The sequence below is a fragment of the Gossypium hirsutum genome, chromosome A03 (genome assembly GCF_007990345.1).
Source record: "Gossypium hirsutum isolate 1008001.06 chromosome A03, Gossypium_hirsutum_v2.1, whole genome shotgun sequence".
Classification (NCBI taxonomy): domain Eukaryota; kingdom Viridiplantae; phylum Streptophyta; class Magnoliopsida; order Malvales; family Malvaceae; genus Gossypium; species Gossypium hirsutum.
The window spans coordinates 93,386,057-93,412,860 of record NC_053426.1 but is presented as its reverse complement, the minus strand read 5'-3'; the positions used below and the strand labels follow the sequence as shown (position 1 = coordinate 93,412,860).

At 35.4% G+C, this 26,804-nt stretch overlaps 2 protein-coding genes across 8 annotated transcripts; both read left to right on the top strand.

Annotated features, from left to right (window-relative positions):
- Positions 1 to 9,388: 9,388 nt before the first annotated feature.
- Positions 9,389 to 19,948, top strand: LOC107886514 (glyceraldehyde-3-phosphate dehydrogenase, cytosolic). 5 transcript variants are annotated; one of them, XM_016810501.2, is made up of 12 exons: positions 9,389 to 9,520; positions 9,814 to 10,169; positions 17,900 to 17,932; positions 18,041 to 18,141; positions 18,226 to 18,341; positions 18,434 to 18,533; positions 18,615 to 18,822; positions 18,909 to 19,012; positions 19,102 to 19,244; positions 19,339 to 19,422; positions 19,516 to 19,605; positions 19,698 to 19,948. In XM_016810501.2, exons 4-12 carry the CDS (start codon positions 18,139 to 18,141, stop codon positions 19,747 to 19,749), a joined length of 900 nt encoding a protein of 299 aa, XP_016665990.1. In that variant the 5' UTR covers positions 9,389 to 9,520; positions 9,814 to 10,169; positions 17,900 to 17,932; positions 18,041 to 18,138; the 3' UTR covers positions 19,750 to 19,948. The 5 variants fall into 5 exon arrangements, 4 of the variants coding, with proteins under 4 accessions (XP_016665990.1, XP_016665989.1, XP_040954523.1 ...); XM_016810500.2 differs by having other exon boundaries at positions 9,625 to 10,169; XM_041098589.1 differs by having other exon boundaries at positions 9,398 to 10,169.
- A 413-nt stretch (positions 19,949 to 20,361) lies between these two features.
- Positions 20,362 to 24,311, top strand: LOC107886515 (pentatricopeptide repeat-containing protein At3g04130, mitochondrial). 3 transcript variants are annotated; one of them, XM_041098581.1, is made up of 3 exons: positions 20,362 to 20,559; positions 21,265 to 22,831; positions 23,944 to 24,311. In XM_041098581.1, the coding sequence occupies exon 2, from the start codon at positions 21,307 to 21,309 to the stop codon at positions 22,819 to 22,821; it is 1,515 nt and encodes a 504-aa protein (XP_040954515.1). In that variant the 5' UTR covers positions 20,362 to 20,559; positions 21,265 to 21,306; the 3' UTR covers positions 22,822 to 22,831; positions 23,944 to 24,311. The 3 variants fall into 3 exon arrangements, with proteins under 3 accessions (XP_040954515.1, XP_040954506.1, XP_016665992.1); XM_016810503.2 differs by lacking the exon at positions 20,362 to 20,559 and adding an exon at positions 20,584 to 20,836; XM_041098572.1 differs by lacking the exon at positions 23,944 to 24,311 and having other exon boundaries at positions 21,265 to 23,323.
- Positions 24,312 to 26,804: the final 2,493 nt, after the last annotated feature.

The following is a 26,804-nucleotide window of genomic DNA, read 5'->3' as shown; positions in this document are numbered from 1 at the left end:
AAAATATGTTAGAACTTGTATAAGACCATGTCTGGGACATGGCATCGGCACCTGGCCCCATGTTTGAGGCTAAATGAGTATCCGATAATGTTCCAAATGGTTCAACGGTGAAAGTATGATTTCAAGTTAACAAGGAAAGTATAACCGTATTGTGAATGGTACAGGTACTTATATGGTATATATGAAATGTGAGCTCAATATATACTATATGAGGTGTATTGAATAATGATGAGTAAGTTTTGCTTATGCCATTTGTGTATTATGATCCTTGTTGATGAATGGTAAAGTTATGTTGTATATTTATTTATGTGCAACTTATTAAGCTTTATGCTTACTCCCTCTCCTTTTTTATTTTCTTAGAGTGTCGCTTATCTAGCTCAAGGACTAAAGGAAGTCAGAGATATCGATCACACTATCAATCGAAGCATTCGGTATAGTTTGATTTATATTTTTTAAATATGGCATGTATAGGGCTTAGACTTTACTATTTTTATGTCATTGAGAACTGGCCAAACGTGTTGGCTTGGGTTGGAAACCCTTCATTTTGTATTAATCGTTGAATGATGGCAAATATTCATTTTGATATATGCAAATGAAGTTACTCTCATGAATAAGTAATTGCTTAAGTGATATGTAGTCTATTGTGGCTGATTGGTTTAAATAAGTTATTCTTGTATTGGTTTGGTTGTTTTTGTGTAGGTTGTGTAAGTAAGGGTCGCAAGGAGGCTTGGTAAATAGCCTTATATCGTCCACACGAGTAGACATACGGTCGTGTGTCTAGGCCGTGTGTGACACACTGTTTCCCTCATGGGCGTGTGGTCGGGCCATGTGTCCCCTGAACGTAAAAATTTCAAGTCAGTATACATGGTAGTAAACACACGAGCAGAGACACGGCCGTATGTCTCAGCCGTGTGATGGACACGGCTTAGCACATGGGTGTGTGCCTTGGCTGTGTGACATTTTAGGGATGCTTACGTCAGAAATAGATGTTTTTGTACACGGGCTAGGACACGGGCGTGTCATGGTCGTGTGAAGGACACGGGCCAGGGACACGGGTGTGTGCCAGGCCGTATAAAAACCCCTGTAGGTGTGCATTTAGAATTAATTCCACACGGGTGGAGGACACGGGTGTGTCCCTGTATTGCTTAGGTCGTGTGAGCCACACGGGCTATCAACACAACCACATTAGAATGCCCACATGGGCATGTGCCCTATTTCAAAATCAAATTTTCTATAGATGGTTTAAGGACCCAGGTTGATCTCGAATAGTTTTCAATGGTCGATTTGGGGCTCGTAGGCCCATAATAAGAAGTTTAAAGTAGAAATTGAAGAAGTTCTAAATTGGACCAAGTATTGGTGACTTGGGAAACGTTTGTGTGCATGAGATCAAGTTAGGTAATGGCTCGTATTCCGCTCCGGCGTGGGTTACGAGTATAGGGTGTTATATTCAAGAAGTTTGGAAGATTGGATTAACACTTCGAGTCACACTATCCAGTTGTTACGGTAGATTTTGTTATACACTTTATGGTTTATATGGCATTTATAGGGCTGGATTGGAAAAGAGTTAAATTTGAAGTATAGTTGTGAATGACATACTGTAACACCCCGATCCCGTAACCGTCGCCGGAATAGGTAAGGGGCATTACCGGACTTGTAACTCATGTCAGAACAGTAAAATTTTGAACTTTTTCTTGAAATAAAGATCATTCATTTAAATAAGTACTAAGCACAACCAGGGATAAAATTTAAACTTCTCTAAGTAAACATTCAAAAGATGCCATTTTCGCATGGCTTAAATACATTAACCAAAAATATTCTTCCGCCACTAGTCTATTCTATACATGCCATAAGATAATCCAAAACGTAGCAGTACCAAACAGTGGATAGTGATAGTGTGACTAGTTGCTGATGATCCCCGAGCCTGTAGCTTCCAAATGAGATCTATAAAACAGAGGAAACAGAGTAAACGGAGTAAGCATTACAATGCTTAGTAAGTTTTAAGCAGTGTCAACAGATAACAATCAAATTATAACATAGTTGTTCGTATTTTTATTTCACTCTTCCTTCGGGCATACCATCCCTTTACCGAATATGCACATCTCATCATATACAATAGGCAGATAAACTTTCACATAAAAGTGAGCTCATGTGACATAGATATATCGTATGATTCCACATAACCTCTCACACTGATCCGATGTCACATAATCATAGGAATAGTCTCATAGATTGCTCTCGTATGCATCACATAACTACCTTATGATTTAGTGCAAATCAAGCTCACATATAAACTTGAAGTACATACCTGTTTAACCTTTCGCATTGAATATATTTATAAGCAATTCTTATTACGAAGTCTTACCCGGACATAATCTCCACACGAAGTTATCGGGTCTTACCCGGACAAAATCCCCACACGTAGTCATCGGGTCTTTAGAGCTCGGATATAGTACGAGCACGAAGCTTACGGACATTAATCAGTGATAATATTCTCGCATAAAGCCTGCGGGGTTTTAACCCGGATATAGTACTGACACAAATGCCCTTCGGGACTTATCACATTTATACACTTTCACATCCATCACGTTGGCCACTCGGCCCTGTCACATATATACACTTTCACATTCATCACATCGGCCATTAGGCCTTATCACATATATACACTTTCACATTCATCACATCGGCCATTAGGCCTTTTCACATATATACACTTTCACATTCATCACATCGAATCCTAAATCAAAATATAGATTTTCATGTATTCACATCACAATTATCCAAATATACTTCACATACCACATATACTTTCACGTATACACACTGTCTTGGCTGAATCTACATCTATCATTTTCCAATATCACAATTTAGAATTCACGTATGGGTTTAATCAATAGCTTATGAGCAACTAAAACAAGTTTATCAAGGTTTACAACACAATCTCAAATTCAGCACAAGCTGTTTTTCCTGAGCAATAGTCACTAAATTATTTATAACTGGAGATACAAAACTCCAAATCACTTTCCGTTAATTTTTCCTGAATATAGACTCGTATATCTTCCATCCATAAAATTTCCAGAATTTTAGGTTTGGCCAATCAATACCAGATTTTTCTTAAAGTTTCCCCTGTTTCACTGTTTGACTAATCTGACCACTCTTCACTACGAATCAAATTTCTCATTTTACAGAATTCAAAATGTGTTGTATTTGATTTCATTTGAAACTAGACTCATTAAGGAGTCTAAGAATATAAATTTTATCTTATAACCATTTTTGTACAATTTATAATGATTTTCTAAAAACAATACAGAGGATTACAGTGTCATTCTGCGCTGTCTCACACAACTTTAAGTATCTCATTATCGGAAATTCCTTTGCTTACACGGTTTCTTTTATAAGAAACTAGACTCATTAAGATTTAATTTCATGTCTCATTCAGCCTCTAAATCAAATCCATAAATTTATGGTGATTTTTTAAAGTCACGTTACTGCTGCTGTCCTAAGCAGACTATTTCAAATTACCCTTAAATTCCCAAGCTTAAACACTTAAGAACTTACCATTTGAGCTTAGAACATATCATGGCCACATCATATCTTATTAAATCAACTCATCATGTCCTATTATAATCGAATTTACTCAACGTTTAATCACTTAAAACTTACCTCGGATGTTGTTGAACGATTTCGGCGGCTATTCGATCACTTTTTCCTTTCCTTTATCCAACTTTGGTCCTCTAAGCTCTTGAGCTAATTCAAACAAATTTAACTCATTAAAGTCTCATTTTGCTAGCTTATGGCCGAATATGACAAGGAGTTTGATAGGTCATATGGCCACCTTTTAGCTCAAATACACAATGGTCATACGCATTTTTAATCACATCAAGCAATTTAATACAATTCATTCGAACATCAAAAGAGAAGCTCAAGGTACTTAGCCCATATATACATTAGACACTAGAGTCACATATGTACGAAATCACGAATCAAATTCAACATACTAGCTAATATTTCCCCTTAGCCGAATTTTCTAAGTCAAGCTAAAGCCATCAATAGGCTACCTATGGCCGAACATACACATAACTTATGTACTTATTCATGTGGCCGAACATACATGTCTATGTTGGGGCCGATTGCATCACAACACCATACCATTTCAATTTTTGGTCATGGTTAAACAAAGAACTTAATGTCTCACTCAAAAATGCTAAAAAGAAGATTCAAGAATCATCAATCCACCATCACATGCACCATTACAAAGCTTCACTTTTAGCATGCAAATGATATCAACACCAACCCACCTTGGTCGAATATCATCTCCATGACATAGTAAAGATTTGAACCATGGGCTATTTAGAACTCAAGCTAACTACTAAAACATGCATGCATCTCATGGAACATCATCGAACATACCTTAGTCTATCAAACCACCATAGCCGATTTCCTCAAAGCTCTTTTTCCTTCTTTTTCTTTCTCCTATTCGGCCAAGAACAACGTGAGAGCTTTTCTCTTCTTTTTTTTTGGTCATGCATGAGAATGATGAACACATTTTTTTTCTCTTTGTTTTCTTCCTTCAATTTCTTATTAGTTTATTGCCCATGCTTCTTATTTTATTCTTCCATTAACACAACATGTTTCATGACATGTTTTGCCCATGCTTCTTATTTTATTTTTCCATTAACACAACATGTTTCATGACATGTTTTGCCCATCATCCCTTGTCATGGCCGGCCACTACATATTAGGGGGGGAAAATTGACATGCAAGTCCTCCCTTTTGATTACATGCACTATTAGGTCCTTGTAGATTAGCCTATCACATTTCAAAAATGTCACCCATAAGTCCTTTTGACTAAATTCACATGCAATTTACTAAATCGAAGCCTAAAACTTTCACACCTTCATAATCACATATTTTAGACAATAAATATCACATTCAAATAATTTAGTGACTCGGTTTAGCGGTCCTGAAACCGCTTTCCGACTAGGGTCACTTTAGGGGTGTCACACATACACACACACACACACACATATATATGTTAGTATGCATGTATTTAGTAATAGATTTTTGGTAAATCAACGAAAGGAGTTATTCTAATATGTTTAGCCAATTGAGTTTTGTGATGATATATTATGTTTAAAATATGATTTTTGGCTTGTGTTGATTGTTTGATTGGGGCTATTTGATATATTGAAATATTGTGTATAGGTTGATGTTAAAAAGGGTGAGAAAAGTGGCCCTAAATTGGCCTATTTTCATACACATGGACAGAGACACGGACGTGTGTCTCAGCCGTTTGTGACACACGGTCTGGCACATGGGTGTGTAGTCTGGCCATGTGTCCCCTACACTTTAAAATTTCAAAACAGAATTCTCAAGTTTTTTACACACAGCTTAGCTTACGAGCATGTGGCTTGGCCATGTGACCCCTGCACTTCGCACACGGCCTAGTACACGGGCATGTGGTTGGCCGTGTGACCTAAGTCAGTAGCTACCCTAATTTGAACACGGGTTAGGACACGATTGCGTGCCCTAAATTGAATGCCCACACAGCCTAAGACACGGGCATGTCACCTGGCCGTGTGAGCCACACGGCCTGACCACACGGGTGTGTATCCCTTGTTTCTAAGAAAAATTTTAAGATTTTAAGAAAAATTCCCTGAGTGTCCGGTTTAGTCCTGATTCACTCCTAAAGTGTATTTTGGGCCTCAAAGGCCCATCTAAGAAACAATATGAGTATTATATGATTGATTCTTGATCTGTATAATAAAGGTAATGAAATATTAGTAATTAGTCCGTAAAGTCTAGCGATGCTCTGTAACCCTATTCTGGTGACGAATAAGGGTTAGGGGTGTTACAATACTTGTAATGGATATTTGAGACTTTTATTTGGAATTTTAATTTTGAAATGTTATACTTGTTTTTTTTATGTTGATTTTATGGTTAAATGTTGTGTGGATTATGGTATATTGCTAAGTGATATCATAGTGATTGAAATTCTGGTGACTGAAGCATGAAATTTTCACTAATACATTTTAATTGTAGCTTGTCAAGAAGTGGATAGCTTTGTGGCTAAGGTAAGTTCATTGTATGATTTAATTGTTGTTTGTTAAGCATGATTTTGAATGTTTAAATTATGAATATATGTTTTTTATTAGTTATGGGTATATTAATTAGAATTGTATATATGATTAAAGTAATAAAACTTAGCTAATATAACCTTAATAGTTAATGGATTAAAGAAAAAAGGTTAATTAAAATGAATTTTAGGGGTTTCATAAATTGACTAAAAGAAGGTTGGTAATCATTCAGAATTAAAATCAGAACTGCTTAGTTTTAAGTGGTAAAATGATCAAAATACCCTTACGATTAAATTATTAAAAATAGTTTTAAGATAGTTCACAAATCGCTTTCGCAAGAATATTAGATATTTATTAGTTAGAATTGAGTGTTATAAGGTTGGGGTGTATTTTAGGGTGGTTTTGTGCTGGAGAGTCACTTCGATGGCTAACGTGTCGCTTTAGATTCAGGTCAGCCCATTCCGGTCAGGTTTGGGGTGTCACATAATGTTGTTTTAACCATGGTCAATACTTGAAGGATTTTTTGGGTGATCAAAATGAAAGTGGCCTAGAAGTTAAGTGATCAAAATGAAAGTGTAAACATGATCTGGTATGCACAGTCAATTGTTATCAGAGATTTAGTGCTTGGGTGACTAAAATGAAATCATTTTAAAAGTTGGGTGACCAACTAGGTAGTTTACCCCTATTTTAAATATGAGTTTGTATGGTCTTTTTGGCTTTGCCCTTGGGGCCAGAGTTCAGAGGTGCTCATAGGTCGAGCCGGGCCCAACAAAAAATTTAGTCCCGTTTGTCAGGCCCAAGATTAGCCCGACCTGAAAAATGGCCTAAAATTTTGCCTAAGCTTGGTTTAGATAAAAATGCTAAAATTCGGGCTCGACCTGTATTAAATTTTTTTATATTTTCTAAATATATATAATACATCAAAAGTACTAAAAACAGTAAAATAAAAATCTCCCAACAAATTGAAAATAAATTAAAAAAAACGTATACTTAAATTAACACTTAGATAGATGCAACTTAACAAGCAAATACCTCTAAAATAATAACAAAATTAACAAATGCCTCTAAAATAATAAAAAATTAACAATAAAACAAGTTTTATACAATATCTAAATAATAACAATAAAATAATAGCAACATAATAGTAAAATGGTAGCAAAATAAGGAAAAAAAACAAAAAACAAAATAGTGGATTCGAGCAGGGCTAGGCTTGAGCAAAAAATGGCGTCCTCGAAGCCCGACTTGTTTTTTAAATGAGCATTATTTTTTTGCCTAAACTTATTTTTCGAGTTTATATTTTTGCCCAAACTCTACCGTATTTCGGTTGGGCCTTCGGGCTGAGCCGGATGGCCTGATCCATGAACAGGTCTGGGTTAGACTAACTAATTTACAAACTAGTTGAATTGTACTAAAAACTAATTGAATCAACAATTATATCGGTTGAATTGATTTCCTATTTTAATATTTTTAATAACTCATTTAATTAAATCGATAATATTATAAATTCAACTCTAAAAATCTTAATTTTGTTTGGTGATAGATGATAGATGATAAATGATAAAAGGACAAACAAAATTTCCTTTTATCGAAAATTGGAAAAAAGAAGAAGAAAAAAAGACTATTTCGAAAGTTCGATAATTTTATTTCTAAACGTATGAACAAGATGATTTAGTGAATATTCTGCCCAAAATTCAAAAATGAAGAAAAACATGCGTCAAAATGAAGGAAAAAGAAGAGACGTCACGTGACATGTGAAACATAACCCCCACAAAATTGGATAAAATACTGCGGCTAACACAGTAATACTAGATTCAAGATAAATTTTTGATAAAAAAAACCCCCACAAAATTAAACACTATATTTTTATTAACTACAAAATAAATAAAATATCATAATTTATATAGTAAAATGCATTTATTTATGCATATTACACTTTCAACCAAAAATTTTCCCCTCATGTAAAAAAAATTAAATCACGACTAATTTATTAGAAAAAAAAGCCTATTTTCAAAAAAAAATTATAAAATTGACCAATTTTATAAAAATGCATTAAGCTAGCATTATTTTTAGGAGAAATTAAAAAAAGCGTACCCAACTTAATACTTTTTTTCCTTATTTCCTGTAAAAACGTGTCAACATCAACATGCTTTACTAAAAAGCGTATATGTGGGCGCACTTCTCCCATGCTCCAATGGTCAACTCCAATAACTATTTAAACTAACCATTAAACTAAATTTTCAAAAAAAGTCATTTTTAAAATATTACAAAAATAAACTAATTTTTTGAAAATTTACAAAAATGAGCCTTTATATAGACCTAAAGTGGGAACACTTATTTTTTTTTAAATTTTTTGGTGCCACCAAATAATGTGGAAATAAAACTTACAAAATATGCTTTTATATAAATCTAAAGTCTCATTTCCATTGTTTTCTTAAGCAACGTGAGATGTGAGATATGTATATATATAGATTCATAAATAGGTTTGTAGCTTGTTCCTAGATAATGTGAGTTTCCTTTCTCTTTTAACTAACAATATTAGATTAAAGACTATACTATATTTATAATTTTTTTACAAAAAAATTATATTTTTTTATATTTTGTTAACTTTTTCTCATATTATAAAATTACCTTTTGATATCTTTAATCTTATTGTATTTTAGAATTGTTAGCATATACAAAATGATCATTAAAAAAAAGAACAAATTGCACATTTGAAATTGTACATGCAATAACCTTCTATTCAATTTTAAATGTTTGAAGTTAATATCCATACAATTCTAATTTTTTAAATAATTTTTCATTATTTCAATTTAGAAGTTATACTTTTAATCTTTTATTATTTATTTTATTTTATGTTATGAATGTTTGATTAATAAATAAATGGTAAGTATTTAGTATTCAGATAATATTTTTTTTTGTAATTTTAAAAAAATGATATCTCTTTTTTTTATAAATATTTATTTTTTAATATCTTACTATACTCATTATTTTTTAATCTTAATTTTAATTTAATTTCCATCACCTAATGAATGCTAAAAGATTTACTTCAGATGTATTTTGACTAGATAGATAATCTATTTAAAAATAATATATAATTATGTTAAATAAGTTTTTTTTATAGAAATATATAATATACATAAAAGATAATAATTATTTCTCATATTTTTATATTTAGATTAAATTATATTAGTAGTCACTTAACTATGATTTTTTGGCTATCGAATTATAAAAACTTAACAAAATGATCACTTAACTATTAGTAATTTTTTTGGTCACCCAATATAATTAAATCTAGATATAAAAATATGAGAACGAATCCCTGTGAATCTCTAAACAGGAGATGAGAACGAATCCCTTATTATCTCTGGCCACTATCCCGACGCTGACTGGTGGTTCAGCTCATCAAAAGCATCCTCAAAATTAATCTTCACTGCCTGTCCCTGCGGGTGAGTCCATTTAAAAACTTCCTTAAGAGTCCTTAGGATGTTTATTCTAGCCCCATCGAGTTCACTTAGATAACGACGAACATAACTCGCTATCTCCTGACCAGATCTGTTTGTTTTGTCATGTACTCGAGCATTCCTGTCCTCCCAGATAGCCCATATCCCAGCACACACAATTCTACACTGATCCAGAGAGACAAGAGCGAAGATCTCTATAAGCCACTGATCGAACTCTAAATTTGAGAACTGTAACAGATTTGATACTTACAATGCTTCCCATACTTTAATTGAAACAGAGCATTCTCGAAAGAGATGGTTCATCGTTTCTGCTTCCACTTCACACCTAGGGCATGCTGGACTATTTGCTAGTTTCCTGCCCACCATATTTGCCCGAGTAGGAAGGAAATTCCACGAGGTTTTCCAGATTGTAATTTTTATCTTTGTGGGTAGATCTAGGCGCCATAGTTTTCTGTAGAAATCTCTGTAGACTGTTTGTAAAGCATAAGTTGTAGGATCGAGGCTTTGTAATAGTTTATAAGCACTCTGGACGGAGTACTCTCTCGAATGTTCGCCACTCCAAGCCCTAAAATCCTCATGAGGTTCCAACGCTAGTGGTATTTTGAGGATCAGATCAGCTTTTGCTGCTGGAAAGGTATGAACAATCAAATCTCTATTCCATTCTCGTGCATAATTATTGATAAGCTCAGAAACTTTGTCATAATGCAAATTATTAATAACGGAAGATAATCTTAATTTTTTGTAATTTGAATCCATACATTACTGCTAACTGAAATGCTCGTACCCATACCAACTTTCCAAATCAGGCTTTTCTCCAGTGTACCCTTAGCTGCCCATATGCTGCGCCAGGTATAAGAGCCATTGTTCCCCAAACGCGAGTTCAGGAAGTCGTCTTCCGGACAATACTTTGCTTTGAAAACTTGTGCTACTAGTGAGTTCGGGTGGAGTAAGAGTCTCTACCCTTGTTTTGCCAAAAGGGCTAAATTGAACTAAGCCTGTAACAGCTAAAATTTTCAGTGGTGTCAGAAACAGTGATTCGATATCACTAAATCCGACGAGTAAGTTTAGAAATTTTAACAAATAATAATTATAGGCCAAGCACTAATTATAGGCCAAGCACTAACTTAAAAGAATTATTTTTAATTAGTGAATTTTGCGATTTTAAAAGAATTAATCAGGTAAATTGGGTTGAAAACGAGGTATCGAGACCTCGGATTCATAAATCGAGCCATAAATATTTTTATAAATATTTATGGAGTGTTATTAAGTTAGTAGTAAAGTTTTTAGAAGATTTTAACGTTTGGTTAGTCAATTAATTAAAAAGGACTAAATTGAAAATAGTGCAAAATTTATTAAATTGTGATTAAATAATTTAAGTGATTAAAAATGAGGGATTTAAAAAGAATTGGACCCAAATTGTATGGGCCGGACGGTTGGGCAAGAAAATCAGCAAAAAAGACAAGGAGAAACAAGGGCAAAACGGGAAATTTTGCAAATTAAACATACAAAACAAGACAAATTTGAAAAATCTAGAGATATCATCATTTTTCTTCAGTAAAAACGCCATGGGAAGTCAGAAAGCTGCTGGTTTTTCATACTTTGACATCTGTGAGTTCAATTCTTGCCCTTTTCTTTGAGATTTTTATGTTTTTGTGACTTTTACAATTAGGTCCAAGTGTTTAACTCATTAGTTTTTGATTTTATGAACAAAATTAAAAGCTATCAATGATAAGTGTTGGCTTTTTATGATGAAATAAAATGAATTTGAAGCTTTGATTTTGTTGTTTGATGATTTTATCAAGTAATTTCAATAGAAATTGATTTTAGGACCTAATTGTGAAAAAGTTATGAATTAAGATTTAGTGTTAAAATTATGATTTTCAAAGGTTGTGTAATAGTTTAGAATGATGGAATAAAATGTTAATTTAGAAAAATTAGCTTAATAGATGGGCTAATTGAGTAAGGACTGAATTGTATGACCTGTGAAATTTAGAGGAAAAATGGTAATAAACATCTTGAACTAAAACAGTTTTGGACAGAAGTAGTAGGTTGACTTTGAAAAATCACCATAAATTTTAAAAATTTAATTAGAGAATGAATAATATATGAAATTAAAGCTTATTGAGTCTAGTTTCTCATAGAAGAAACGGTGTAAGCAATTGAATTGTAAATTATGAGATATAATGAATTTTGTGAGACAAGGTTAGAATGAATTCGGGTTCCCCTGTTTTGACTTTGGAAAATCACCAAAAATTGGATAAAATTAAGTAGAGGCTAAAATTTATATGATTAAAATCTTTAATGAGTTTATTTTCAATAGAAATCAACGAGAACATTATCCGAGTTCTGTACTGTGATATAATTAATTTTTAGTGAAGAGAGGTCAGAACTGTCAGATAGTGAAACAAGGGAAACTTAAATGAATAAACTGTACCAATTGGCTATACCAAAAATTCTGAAAATTTTATAGTGGAATGATATGTGAGTCTAGTTTCAGGGAAAATTTACGGATCTTAATTTGGATCTCTGTAGCTCGAATTTTAAATAACTGAGTGATTATGACTCGTGTGAACAGCTTAATGTGAGCATTAATAAGTAAATTGTGAAATTGTACTTACAAGAATGTTATATACATTAAGGATGTGGAATGGAGAGGAGGAGGAGGAAAACAAATGATATATGTTTATAAGAAAACAATATGAGAATGATACATATCATGACATGTATATATATGACTAGTTTCAATATAATGCTTGTTGGGTATGAAGTTGGATTGAAATGTCTAAGGCAAGTATTTTATTCCGTGCATCTGAAATGTAGTATTTTATAAAGATATGATCTAGCTTTAAATATGAATGCTTGATGATTAAGCTGAAAATATTTGGTAAGATGATAATCATGGTATAAAAGTATAAGTGGTACCATAATAGACAAGGTAAAATGAGTATGAGAGACACATGTATGATGACATACAAATGCTATGTTTTTAGTTTAATTGAGAATGTTTAATCATTAAATGAATACCATGTTATATGCTTTTGATTTTGTATAAGTGTGTAAGAGATTAAGGTTGACCAAGGCTTGGAAAATAGCTTAGATATTGACCACACAGGTAGAGACACGGCCGTGTGTCTCAGCCGTGTATGGAACACGACTTTAGGACATGGGCATGCCATGTGGCCGTGTGCCCCTAAATTGATGATGATGTCATAAACAAAAAGCTCCACGGACAAGGGACATAGGCATGTCCCAAGCCACACGGGCGTGTGGAATCCAGACAGCCTAATCACACGGGCGTGTGGGTACTGTTCACAAGTAAAATTTAAAAAAAAATTAAAAAATTAAGCAAAAAATTTTATGAGAAATCAGTTGAGCTCCAACTTGATTTTAACCTTCATGTTGGGCTTTGAGGGCCCAAATAAAGGTCGTTATATATATGATTTCAAAAAGTGAATAGTAATGTTTCGATTAATCTGTAAATGTTCTGTATGTACTGGTAACACTCTGTAACCCTGTTTCGGCGAAGGATACGGGTTAGGGGTGTTAAAAAAAATTAAAAAATTAAGTGAAAAATTTTATGAGAAATCAGTTGAGCTCCAACTTGATTTTAACCTTCATGTTGGGCTTCGAGGGCCCAAATAAAGGTCGTTATATATATGATTTCAAAAAGTGAATAGTAATGTTTCGATTAATCTGTAAATGTTCTGTATGTACTGGTAACACTCTGTAACCCTGTTTCGACGATGGATACGTGTTAGGGGTGTTACAAAGCCATACTTCTAAACTCCACCCCTCATTCATCTTTAGGTTGACATAAGTACCGCCACTGACACCAATGTATACATCTTTTCCCAAATCCTTTTTGCCACCAAAACTTAGCAATAGTACTTTCGAGCATTCCCCATAATAAGTTAGGTAAAAGGAAGCAAGACATAGCATAGGTTGGTATTGCTTGTAAGACTGATTTTATGAAGACCTCCTTCCCCCCTTGTGATAACAACCTGTTACTCTAACCTTCAATGTGTACTAAGACTCTATCGATTAAGTTCTGAAACGGCTCTTTTTTCCTTCTGCCCACCATATTGGGAAGTCCTAAATACTTCTCAGGATTTGTGGAGCACCGTACTCCTAACAATGATGATACTTCTTCTTTCTTCTCTTCAGGTGTATTCGAGCTATAAAAGATCGTTGATTTACTAAAATTCACACATTGGCCCATACAACTTTCGTACTCCTTGAGTATGTCTTTCAAAACTCGAGCACCCCTATATGTTGCTTCATCGAACAGTACGTAATCGTCTGCAAATAATAAATGGGATATTTCTGGCCCCCTTCTGCTTGCTTTTGCACCTTTTAATATACCCTCTTTGTGAGCTATTCTCATAAGGGATGAGAGGCCCTCACTGCAAAAAAGAAAGAGAAACGGGCTTAGTAGGTCACCTTGTCGAAGTCCCCTAGAGGGATAAAAAATTTTGCCCTTCCTTCCGTTAATATTTAATGCATAAGAAGCTGTAGTGATGCATTTCAGAATTAATTCCACCAGTTCTATTGCGAACCTCATCTTTAACATTACTTCTTTTATAAAATCCCACTCTACTCTGTCGTAAGCCTTACTCATATCAAGCTTGACCGCCATTTGCCTTTTTTTCCCTGTGCGCTTTTGTCGGAACGTGTGTAGGAGTTCATAGGCTAAAAGCACATGATCTGAAATAAGTCGCCCCGGGACAAACGCGCTTTGTGCCTCGTCAATACAACTGCCCATGACCTCTTGCAAGCGGTTTGCAATTGTTTTTGCCACGATTTTATACTTGACTGTGCATAAGCTAATCGGCCTAAAGTTTACCAGTTTTGTGGGTTTAGGGACTTTTGGGATGAGCACAATATCTGTCTTATTTAGGGATTTAACCTCCTTTCTATCATTCAGAATTCCTAAACAGAAATCAACGACATCCTTCCCTACTATGTGCCAGTACTTCTGGAAGAATAGCGCTGGAAACCCATCCGGTTCTGGTGCTTTGGTGGGGCTCATCCCTCTTCCTCACTGTAAGGAGATACGAGGCCTTTATTAACCTCATGAGAGATGCTTCTTTCAATGCCTGTTAACAGATGGACTGGATCCCCTGCTTCCTTTGTTGAAAACAGCTTCTGAAAGAACATCGTGGCCTTCTCGTTAATCTCTGTTCCATCGGTAATTTCTTCCCCATCATCTAACACCAGTTTCGTAATTATGTTGGCTCGTTTACGGGCTAAGACATACCTATGAAAGTAGGAAGATTCCTTATCCCCTGACTTGAGCCAGTTTGCTTTAGCTTGTTGTTCCCAATACAACTCATCTTTATCGATTTCCAAGTTCAGGTGGATTTTCGTGTCAATAATTCTTGCCAACGTTTCATTGTCCCTTTCCCTTTCCAATAAGATTTCCAGCTCCTCAGTTAACCTCCTTTTTAGACCCTCCCATTTTCGTCTATTTCTGCATGACCATTCCTTCAATTGATCTTGGAGCCCTTCAAGTTTCTCATTTAACTTCCATGAGGATGACTCCCAAAATTCCTTAATTACTTGTTCGATAGACTCCTCCATGGTCCACCAGGCCTCAAAGTGGAATCTTGAACTGCCTATGTTGTTTGGAGCACCCTTTGTGCTGATGAGAAGGGGGCAGTGATCTGATGTTGAATAGGGAAGATGTTGAATACTGCCCATTGGAAATAATGTTATCCATTTATCATTTGCAACCCCTCTATCCAATCTCTCCCTAATATTTGTTTCTGGCAGATTCCCCCTTTCCCATGTGAACCAAACCCCCGAGTACCCAATATCCATTAGTTGACATTCCACTAGAACCTCCCTAAATTCCTCCATTCTCTTTTGATCCCTTGGCGTTCCACCATTTTTTTTCGAAAGAATACAAGATTTCATTGAAATCGCCACCAACCAGCAAGGGTGAGTCTGTTCTTTGCCTAGTCTTCTAATTAAGTTCCATTCCATTTTCTTATCTTTCAAATAAGGTGAGCCATAAAATCTTGTAAACCTCCATTCTTCTTGGACACTTTCCTCATTTATAGTAACATCAATATGCCACTTCGAATAGCTCTTCAGAGCTACCTTGATGTCTCATTTCCAAGTTAAACACAGCCAGCCCCGAGACCCCTCTTCTGCAACGTCAATTCCATTCATAAAACCACAACTCCTCCTCACCCTTTCCATACACTTCCCATCTAACTTCGTCTCTATCAAGAAGACCATATGGGAATTGTGCTACTTTAGCAAGTACCGCAGCCTACGTTTTTGCCCGTGGGCTCTCCAACCCACGGACATTCCAGCTGATGCTTTTCATTATGTCCGGTCGGCTTGCCTATTGGCAGCTGCTGATCCTAAATTGTTTGAAACCCCATCTTGTCCCTCATTTTCTGTCACTGCATCTTTTAAAAGCTCTCTTTGCCTGACCATATCTTCTTTCTTTGATCTTTTCAATCCATCTTCATGCAACATTCCAATATGGTCTTTACTTTTAGCATCTTCTGGAGATTTCCTCTTACCCACCACTCTTTCGCTCTTCCTATTTTCTGGCAGTTTTGCTGGAACCAGCTGCTTCCAACTCTGTTTCTTAGGAGCTGTGAAGAAACTCCCTGCCACATTATTGCTTCCAGTCGTCATACCAATCTCCATCATGTTAAAATCTATCTTATGGTCCTTTAACCCTGCTTCCCAACTCGCCAGCTGCATTCCACACTGTGTGGTTCCCTGTGAGGTAATAGGTTTAGCGAACTTTCCAGTGCCACTGAATTCCTGGTCCAAACTTCCTGTGTAAGAACATTGTGAACCCAATTTTTTTGCGAGGGCATTAAATTTCAAACTCTCTTTCCGAACCCAATTTGATTCAGCTTTTAGTGCTATAGTATATGGAGGATCACCTCTAACTTTGTTTTTTTCTGCAGGTCCTATCACCAAACAGTCATTAAGACCATAACCCATTCTGCCACAACCAAAGCAGAAGATCAGTAGTTTTTCATATTTGAAAGAAATCCATAATTTAACATTATTGTCACTTGAAACAAAAATACCCCTCCTGAGGGGTTTCTGCACATCCAGGTTGATTCTAAGTCTACAAGTATCACCATTAATTTCAGACCTAATAACTCCTCCAAAGGTGCTCCCAATAGCATGCAACAGATCTTTCTTGTCGAATTCTGGGAAACACAATCCAATTTTGATCCAGAACAGCGAAGAGATAAGTCGAATCTGGTCCTGTTCAATCGGTCTACTCAAACGATCAAATAAAATAAGAAATTTAAGGAATTACCAAGGGCGCCCTTCCATAACTGTCTCTAGATCTTCTTCTAAATCAAAATCAATTAGGAATAGATTTTGCCCTACCAACTGTATCGCGAATTTTTTCTTAGTTTTCCATAGGCTTTTCAACTGTGCCCTAAAACTCTCCTGATTGAAAGCCTTTTTTGTCCATACCGAGCATATCAAACTCGGTTTAACACTCGGCACCACCATTGATCTCTTAACTGATAATTGGATAAGTTCTTAAGCTAACAAAGAGATCTCCTCACTGCTCTTCCTCTCATAGCCACCACTATCCTCCATCCCAAGCTGCAGCAGTTACTGCTCTCTCTAGGACTCTATGGAAAACACTCTTGGTATTCAAAGGGACTTTAGCATTTAAATTAGTTAATATTATTATATTTTAGTAAGAATATTAAAAAATTATTATAACTTGTTATTAATATTTTAATTTATGAAATATAAATTTTAAATATTTTTAAGTAATAAATGTTAATTATTTATAAAATTTAATTAAAATATTTAAACTATATTTTAAATATTTAAATATAATCATTAAATATTTGTAATTAATATTTTAAAAATATTATATTATTAGAGGGGTAAAAAAGTAAAATGATTTTGAGAGATAGAAAATGTAAAAAGATTCCGCCAAAACAAAACTTCTCTTTCAAAAAGTAGTTTTCTTTGACTGAGAACAACCGCTACCATCTCCATGTGACACCCTTTAAATAACCATAGCGCTAAATCATGTCTCACTCCCAAATTTTTTCTTTCATCTCCACCCTTTAAGTAACCTCACATTGCCCTTTTTTCTCTGCGATAATTCTCACTATTAAACCTTCTGCTTAGCTTAAAAAATCTTGAATCTGCACTCTCCTACTTCCCTCGTTATCGTCAATGGGTAATTTACTTAATTTCTTTTTTTTTTGGTTGCAATTATTTGGTTTTGTTAATTATGTCTAGGGTTTAGGGTAATTTACTTAATTTCATATCTTTTTTTTTTTTGGTTTTGTTAATATGTTTTTTATTTCATTGAGTTTTCTTGATCATTCGTTGACTTGATTTAAGCAGCTTCGGACAAGAAGATTAAGATCGGGATTAACGGTAATTCTCTTATCTAATAATTTTACTTTATTAGGGGGAAAATAGGTTAAATCAATGATTAAAATGTTGAGTAGATGCTAAGCATGGGAAAAATAAAAAATGGTGCAGGATTTGGAAGAATCGGACGTTTGGTTGCCAGAGTTGCTCTTCAGAGGAACGATGTTGAACTCGTCGCCGTTAACGATCCCTTCATTTCCACCGATTACATGGTATTAACATTTTCAAGAAGCTTTGTTTGCCTCTACTTTTATTCTTTTTTTTTTGTATTAATTATATTGGCGGGGAAAATGCAGACATACATGTTCAAATACGACAGCGTTCACGGTCAATGGAAGCACCATGATCTTAAGGTCAAAGACTCTAAAACCCTCCTCTTCGGCGAAAAACCCGTCACTGTTTTCGGAATCAGGTAAATGATAGCTATGGAATCTCATTTCAAATCTATGTTTATCAGTTTATCCCCCCCCCTTTTTTTTTAATTGTATTGTTGTATGGTTTTAGGAACCCTGAGGAGATTCCATGGGCTGAAGCCGGGGCTGAGTTCGTTGTTGAGTCAACTGGAGTGTTCACTGACAAAGACAAGGCTGCTGCTCACTTGAAGGTTTCTCTTCTTTATATATATTTGCTTGAGTCAACTGGAGTGTTCACTGAAATTGAATGGAATTGATTGTTCGTTTTACAGGGTGGTGCTAAGAAAGTTGTGATCTCTGGCCCTAGCAAAGATGCACCCATGTTTGTAATGGGTGTAAACGAGAAAGACTACAAGCCAGAGCTTGACATTGTTTCCAATGCTAGCAGCACTACCAATTGTCTTGCTCCTCTTGCTAAGGTTATCCATGACCGATTTGGAATCGTTGAGGGTCTCATGACTACCATTCATGCCATTACTGGTAATAAAGCTCTTTACCTTTTATTTAACTAATATCAAAATGGGTTAATGCTCGTATTTAAATAAACAAGTTATTTTGGTCAACAGCAACCCAAAAGAAAGTCGATGGACCGGTGCTGTCAAGGTATATTTTCAATCTGATTCTGATCAGTCCCTTCAACATCATTCCTAGCAGCACCGGTGCTGCCAAGGTATATTTTCAATCTGATTTTGATCAGTTCCTTCTTATTTTGCTATGCTAGTTCTTATATATGTACCCGATGGTATTGTGAATACGTAGGCTGTTGGTAAGGTTCTTCCTGCCCTCAATGGCAAACTAACTGGAATGTCATTCCGAGTTCATACCGTTGATGTATCAGTTGTGGATCTCACCGTTAGGCTTGAGAAATCTGCATCTTATGATGAGATCAAAGCTGCTATCAAGCAAGTTTTATCATAATAACATCATCTGTAGACACCATTGCTTTTCTGCTATATTATTATAAAATATCTCATACATGATCTCTAATGATTTCAGGGAAGAGTCTGAGGGCAAGCTTAAAGGCATTTTGGGTTACGTTGAGGAAGATGTTGTGTCCACTGACTTCGTTGGTGACAGCAGGCAAGTTAAAAACCATTATTTTTATTGTTTGTCAATGATGAGTTTTAGTGTTTGTTGCATTTATTTATAACAATTCCCTGAAATGGAACACAGGTCGAGCATATTTGATGCCAAGGCTGGTATTGCTCTAAACGGGAGCTTTGTGAAGCTTGTTTCCTGGTACGACAACAAATGGGGTTACAGGTAAAGAATGCTTTCCACTTTATTTCCTTTTTTGAAGTCTATGCCCTTTTTGAAATCCTGGTTATTTGATAAAGCTTGTCTTGTTTTTGCAGTTCTCGTGTGATTGATTTGATCGTTCACATGGCATCCACCAAAGCATGTTGACGTTTTTTGAAGGCCAGTGAAGAAGTTGTGTTTCTGGTTTAAAGAATATGAGGTGTTTGAGAGAAGCTTCTTGTTATATGGAATAAAAAACCCAATGATTTTACCCCTTGCATGTTTACATTTCTGCAGTTTTGAAGATGTAGTGAACAAGTTTACCAGTTTGATGTTATGAAGTAAAATGATGTTTATACATCAATCAAATTAGTGCTGTCGTTTTTTTCCCCTTTTAATTGGTGCTATTTGCTTTCAAGTTTACCCAATTGAATGAGAAGGGATATGGGTTTTCGAATGATTCGGGGCAACCCATTCGGTTTTCTCAATTTCATTTCAGTATCGCAGAAACTATGAATTAGATATGAATGTTCATTATAATTGTGAATTTATGAAGTTTTTTCTTTTACGGAAAAATAATTGCGAATTTTAATGATTTAAAAGAATAATATTTTGCAAACAAGTTAAGCGAGAACAATGAGCTTTCCTTAAATTATCAAGGCCCAATTTTGTAGTTGGGTCATAATGTACACTAATAATTGGATGGCTAAGAATGTAGTTTATCCAAAATTTATCAATACTAATTACTATCGAGATACTATCAATATGCAATTACCAAAACTGAGAATGCATATGAAGAGAAAAGTTGGGGCTGATGGCAGCGTTACCGCAAGCCCATGTAACTGCCTCATCCTTTCATTCTCTCAACAGAGTTGGTGATAGGCCCAAAACACACATCTACCCCTCGATAGTACATCTCCCAGTGTCCAGCCTAAGTGATGGATTTCCAACATCCTCCTAAACCTTTTTTTTAATCAGGTACACTATGTTGCATTTTAGTTTCTTATTTTATTTTTCACTTGTATAGCTGCAAATTTAACATTTAATATTTTTCCTATATGTATATATTTATAAAACTATTTAAGATTCAAATCGGCAAAACCCAAATCTCAATTTTAATTATTGAATATAATTGCTAAAAGAATACTTTTTATTTTTTTACGAACCCAGACTTTTGAAAATGATTTTAGATTTTCTATATAATTTTTGGAATCCGAGCAATGTCTTAGCCTTATATTGCATGTTACTCGAGAAGGTTTGTCTCTTTCAATTGTTGATTGCATTTTCTGTGCGCATGATGTTTTTCATGGCTTTGCCACTGGTCATGAGAAAACAACAATATGGATGGAAGATGTTTGATAGAATGCCTAAACCAATATGGAGTTCTTTAATTTCATTTATGCATTGTATTTTTTCTGTCATCAAATTTGTTCACATGTTTGCCGCATCATGGCTGCCTGCATATATGGGTTAACCGAGTAGTTAGCTATGCCAGCATTTCTTACCCAAATTCGGCTTGATACTAAATAAGTAAATAACAAGTGGTTATTGCACTGAATAAAAGAATAAGGGCTTAAGTGGGGAGTTTTCTATAGGTCGAGGTCATATTTTATTATTTTGCTGTTATGGATTATCGATGAACTAAGTAGAAAGGCTAATGCTTTTATTCATTTGGATATGCAGTTGTAAGGACCAAACTGAATTTTATTTTGAGGGCACTTCTCCATGATGTACCCTTTACAGAACTGCCTTAGAAGTATTTGGTTCCTTGTCAAACCATCAATATTATGTTCCCTTTTCCATGCTTCCCATGAAAGTTCCAGTCTTGCTCTGCCAGTGGAATCTTCTCACTACACTGGATCAGGTTCCGGAGCCATAGGACGTTGTGACGTTGACGTTCTCGTAAGTAAAGTTCATGCTGGGACCAGTGAGGATGAAGTCTTTCAGTGTCTCGTGAATGATGGAGAATGTAACTCCATACAGCTTTCCCATGATCTTATTGATAAGTTGCTGCACCGGTTCAGGGATGACTGGAAATCTGCATTGGGTGCTTTTAAATGGGCAGCATCTCGCCCAGACTATAAGCACTCTCATCAGGCATATGATACGATGGTTGATATCCTCGGTAAAATGAAACAAATGGATCGAATGAAGGACTTCTTGGAGGAAATGCGTCAAGGTCACCTTGTTACGCTTAACACGATAACCAAGGTTATGAGAAGGTTTGCTGGTGCAGGGAAATGGGAAAATGCTGTGAGGGTATTTGATGAATTGGAAACTTTCGGATTGAAGAAGAATACAGAGTCAATGAACTTGCTTCTTGACACCCTTTGCAAAGAGAGAAATGTGGAAGAGGCCCGTGAAATTTTCTTGCTGCTTAAGTCACACATCGCACCTGATGCTTACACATTTAATATTTTCATTCATGGTTGGTGCAAAATCAATCGAGTTGAAGAGGCACAATGGACAATTCAAGAGATGAGAGGACATGGTTGTCACCCTTCTGTCATTAGCTACTCAACTATCATCCAGTTCTATTGTTGCCGATACAACTTTCAAAAAGTTTATGAACTCCTTGATGAAATGGTTGTCCAAGGTTGTCCTCCCAATGTTGTTACTTTTACCACTGTCATGTGCTCACTATCAAAGGCAGAGAGGTTTGAGGAAGTTTTGCAAATTGCTTCAAGAATGAAAGCTACAGGCTGTAGACCTGATACGCTTTTTTACAACTGCTTGATCCATGCGCTGGGGCGAGCAGGCCAAGTTGAAGATGCTATTAAGGTTTTTGAGGTAGAGATGCCGAAGACAGGTGTTTCCCCCAATACATCGACGTATAATTGCATGATTGCCATGCTTTGTCATCATGCTCAACAACAGAAGGCCCTATCTCTTCTTCAGGACATGGGGAATTTGAAAATTTGCAAGCCTGAAGTTCAGACATATTACCCCTTGCTGAAGTCATGCTTTAAAACTGGGAAGATAGATAACCTGTTGAGCAAACTATTGAATGATATGGTTAATAAGCATCATCTAAGTCTTGATAGTTCTGCCTACTCACTATTGATTCATGGACTTTGTAGAGCAAGTAGAAGTGAGTGGGCTTACAACTTGTTTGAAGAGATGATTAGAAAAGATATAACACCAAACTATCGGACATGTCGTTTACTTTTAGATGAGGTCAAAGCAAAGAATATGTACGATGCAGCTGAGAAAATTGAAGGTTCCATGAAGAAATTATGAACTTCTCCAAGTGAGCATTTATCTATTTTTCCTTAAATTCTCTGCTTCTACCAGCACCCAAAAATAGACTTACAACTGTCAGTATTTGACTGAAGCCTTTGTGGTTTTTGTCTGACATATTATATTATATTTAACAGAATAAACCTGAAAAGAAAAAGAATCAAAACAAAAAGAAAAAAAAAATCAGCTTGAACTAGATGTACCACACTTATACATCTATTCTGAGATGGTGTTTATATGTATTTCTGAATGGTTGCACATGTTCATACGTGGCTAAATTTGTTTGTAGGCTTAATAATTGTTGTTAGAATTTTGGTTCTGGATTAGTCGGTATGCAGCTGCCTTTACCTAAGGCTGATATAGATAGTCTAGAGAAGTAGCTTTCAATATCTCGTCTTACCACGGTAATGACAGGGTCAATTGGGCACTTTGGAGTCCTAGTATTGGTTACTGCGTTGTTGTGAGCCCAATGAATAAAAAGTGATCTTTTAATCTTTTTTCAGTTGATACCCAAGTGTTTGCGACTTTGTGTCTCCTAAAGCTACAATTTGATAAACTTTTTAACACAACTCTTTGCTTGAATTATTTAGCTCATAGTTCAGATTGGATATATGTGCTTAAGAGCTATGACTTCATTTGAAATAGATACCTCTTAACAATTTTACTTTGTAATCTCAAAACAATCGAAGAGTCTGCACATGTATGAATAATCAATGAATAGTAAGATTGTTGTATTAGATTGCAGACTCTTATGTACCATTGAGAAACTCTGTCTACCTTGTATTAGAAGGTCTGCCAATTCCACATTACCATATTGTATCCTATAAGCTTCCCATCATTATTCTCGATTGCTGTCTTCAGCAATAGTGGCAGCAAAATCTAGGGCTGATATAGCCATCAACTTGGATATTGAAGGGAATCATTTTTTGTGATTTGTGATTTGTGATATGTATGAACTTTTAGATCTCATAGTTTAGTTTGACTCTGTGGGAAACATTGGGGAGGCTTTGTCATTAAGTACCAATAAAGTAAGTCTTTTACTGAAAATCATAACCTCGTGATCCAATGCAATTACTACAAAAAAGTATAATAAAATAAAGAGCACTACTCTTGGCCCTGCAGGATGCAAGCATTCATATCCGGGATCCGATCTGAGCCTCGATAGAATTCATCTCTTAAGAGAAGTGAGTAAACCGGTCGAGTCGAGTTAAGTTTCGGGTTTCCAGCGGTAGACTCGATACTACATCATGCTGAATAGTGATTTCAGGTGAATAGGTCCTTTCACCTTTCACAGTGTTTTAATGCTTGAGATTGTTACATTTTAGGCTTCAGTTCTCATTACCAATGATTTTTACAACCCATAATATGTATTATATCTCAGTCTTCTTCAATGTCAATCTTGTAAAATATAAACTTAATAAGTGATTAAATGTATCTTAAAAACAAGCATGATACATGAATCATTAATCATGTCCCAATCTGTTACGTCATGTTTTTTATGCTTTTTTTTTCGGATTTACTAACATATCGTGTGCGTTGTCCAAATTTGTGCAATTCAGTTTTAACATTAGTAGTGGAAATCGAAGTTAAAGAAATAAGAAAACGAAGAAACGTTAAAATTGCAGAAAGCAAGATTTATGGTTGGTCATAAAAAGCTAAAATAGGGGCTCATTTCTGTACTTTTACAATAAAATTATCGAAAAAGAAAAGAAGAGACTAACAGCGATGTTCATATTAGGGTAATCAGCCAAGAGATGGGTACAACAGCACGTCCAAGGTGGAGCTATTAAGGGTAAAAGCCACCGATAATATTAGCCAAAAATCCGGCGGCAGTTCTTTGAAGTGAACGACATTTCGCTCTGAAATGAGTGTAGGTTACAGAAATCTATGTGATTTAAGTAAAATTATTCAAAGGTATAATTTTAGCAAATTTTCTTGGATTGATTTATTTAACAATGAAGATATTCTCTTTAAATGTAATTATAACTTAAGCAGCATAGTTTTTAATGGGTAATTATTTGATATATAATTTGTAATAGTTGAAAATATGAAAAATGTTTCATTTATTTATATATTTAATTTTTCATTAAACTCTATAAAACAAATGTCACATCTCGACTTGAGTTGAGCTTAGGTAAAAAGATAGAAATAATCGAGTTGTTATTTGGATAGTTGATGGTCACTAAATTAACTATAAATACGACAAAGGCAAGCGCAACTATCGAACAATAATATAGCTATGGTAAGTAGGGAATATCGTAACCACAAGGACTAAAAGTACTAGTAATTACTGTTTTTCTATTATTTAGCCGACAATTTGGAGTGATTGTGTTTTAATTTAAATTTACTAAACTAATCTAACTAAGAATGCAACAGAGAATGAATCAGTAACACTCCTTACCCATATTTGACGCCAGAACAGGGTAAGAGGCATTACCAGACTTAAACATAAGCAGACATACAAAATCGAGACGTAAATTTTCATCCAAATTTAAAACTTTTCATTTACATTCACATCGTCCCTAAAATGAGCCTACGAGGCTCAAAACATGCATTGGAAGCAGTTCGGGACTAAACCGAGAATTTTGAAAAATTTCACAACACTTAAAAAAATTTTCATGTTTTAAGAGTCACACGCCCGTGTGGGCAGGCCGTGTGGTTACACACGTTCGTGTCCCTAACTCGTGTAACTCACTGTTTGTCATCCAAGAACAAATTAAAGTTACACAGCCAAGACACACACCCGTGTGCTTAGGCCATGTGGTTGATTTAATTTTCATAATTTTTCATAAAATAGGTGCAGACTTCACACTCCCAGGGCACACGCCCGTGCCTGAGGCCGTGTCATCCATACGGCTGAGGCATACGCCCATGTCTCTTCCCGTGTGCTCAATATTGAGCATTCTGTTTTGCAACAATTAAGGTGCAGGGGACACACAGATGGAACACAAGCCCATGGGGCGAGCCGTGTGTCACACACGGCCTAGACACACGACCATGTGTCTACCCGTGTGGACAAAAATAAGGACCTAGATGCACGCCCATGTGTCTACCCGTGTGGACAAAAATAAGGCTATTTTCCAAGTCATATTGTCACCTTTCCATGCACAAACCTACACAACAAAACATAGCACCATTCCAAGTACATACATTCAGCCAATTCAGCCACAATCAAGATATCCACACATCAACATCACTTGCTTATCAACTTCAATCATGCATACTTCCACATCCATGGAAACATCATCGTATGCATATATACTTAAACCAATATTAGCTAATACCATATGACCGTTTACAAAATGAATTATCAACCAATATAGGCCAACACATTAGGCTAAATCAATTATGACACATAACAAAATAACCAAGTCCCTATACATGCCATAACTCAAAATGCTAAATTCTTTGGTACCCAAAATAATAAGTTGATAGTGTGGCTGGATCTCCGACAATCTCCAATCCCTGAGCTGGCTTGGTGACACTATAAGACAAGGGAAAAGAAAAGGGTAGTAAGCTTTAAAGCTTAGTAAGTTCCCATGCAAATAATAAGCATTATAAACTTACATTTAACATACAATTTACTTGAAGTAAATTAACATAAATGTCATTATAAATCTCACAATCCAACTTACTCAATCATAACCTTACCGAGGGATTCATCACATATCAAGCTCATTAAGTATGAGTTTTATGTACATACCTATACCAATTTACAACTTACTATAGTCTTTCACAACTTTGACATTTTTATTTCATTTCCCGTTGAACCACTTGGAATACTGAAGGATACTGGGGTATATCGCACACATAGTACCACACCAATGCCGTATCCCAGGATTGGTCTTACACAAAGTCTCATAATGATGCCATATCCCGGATATGGTCTTACACATAGTCTCGGTAACCTTAATGTCATGACATTTGTATCCTATCTATTCCTAAGATTCAATCGGGATTTCAAGATTGTCGTAACTTTGTCG

Excerpts from the sequence above, each read along its gene's own strand:
- LOC107886515 (XM_041098581.1), top strand. The coding sequence starts at position 21,307 with ATGATGTACCCTTTACAGAACTGCCTTAGAAGTATTTGGTTCCTTGTC.
- LOC107886514 (XM_016810499.2), top strand. Across the intron at positions 18,142-18,225 it reads TCATTTCCACCGATTACATG|ACATACATGTTCAAATACGA; the intron begins GTATTAACATTT and ends GGGAAAATGCAG. Across the intron at positions 18,342-18,433 it reads GTCACTGTTTTCGGAATCAG|GAACCCTGAGGAGATTCCAT; the intron begins GTAAATGATAGC and ends GTATGGTTTTAG.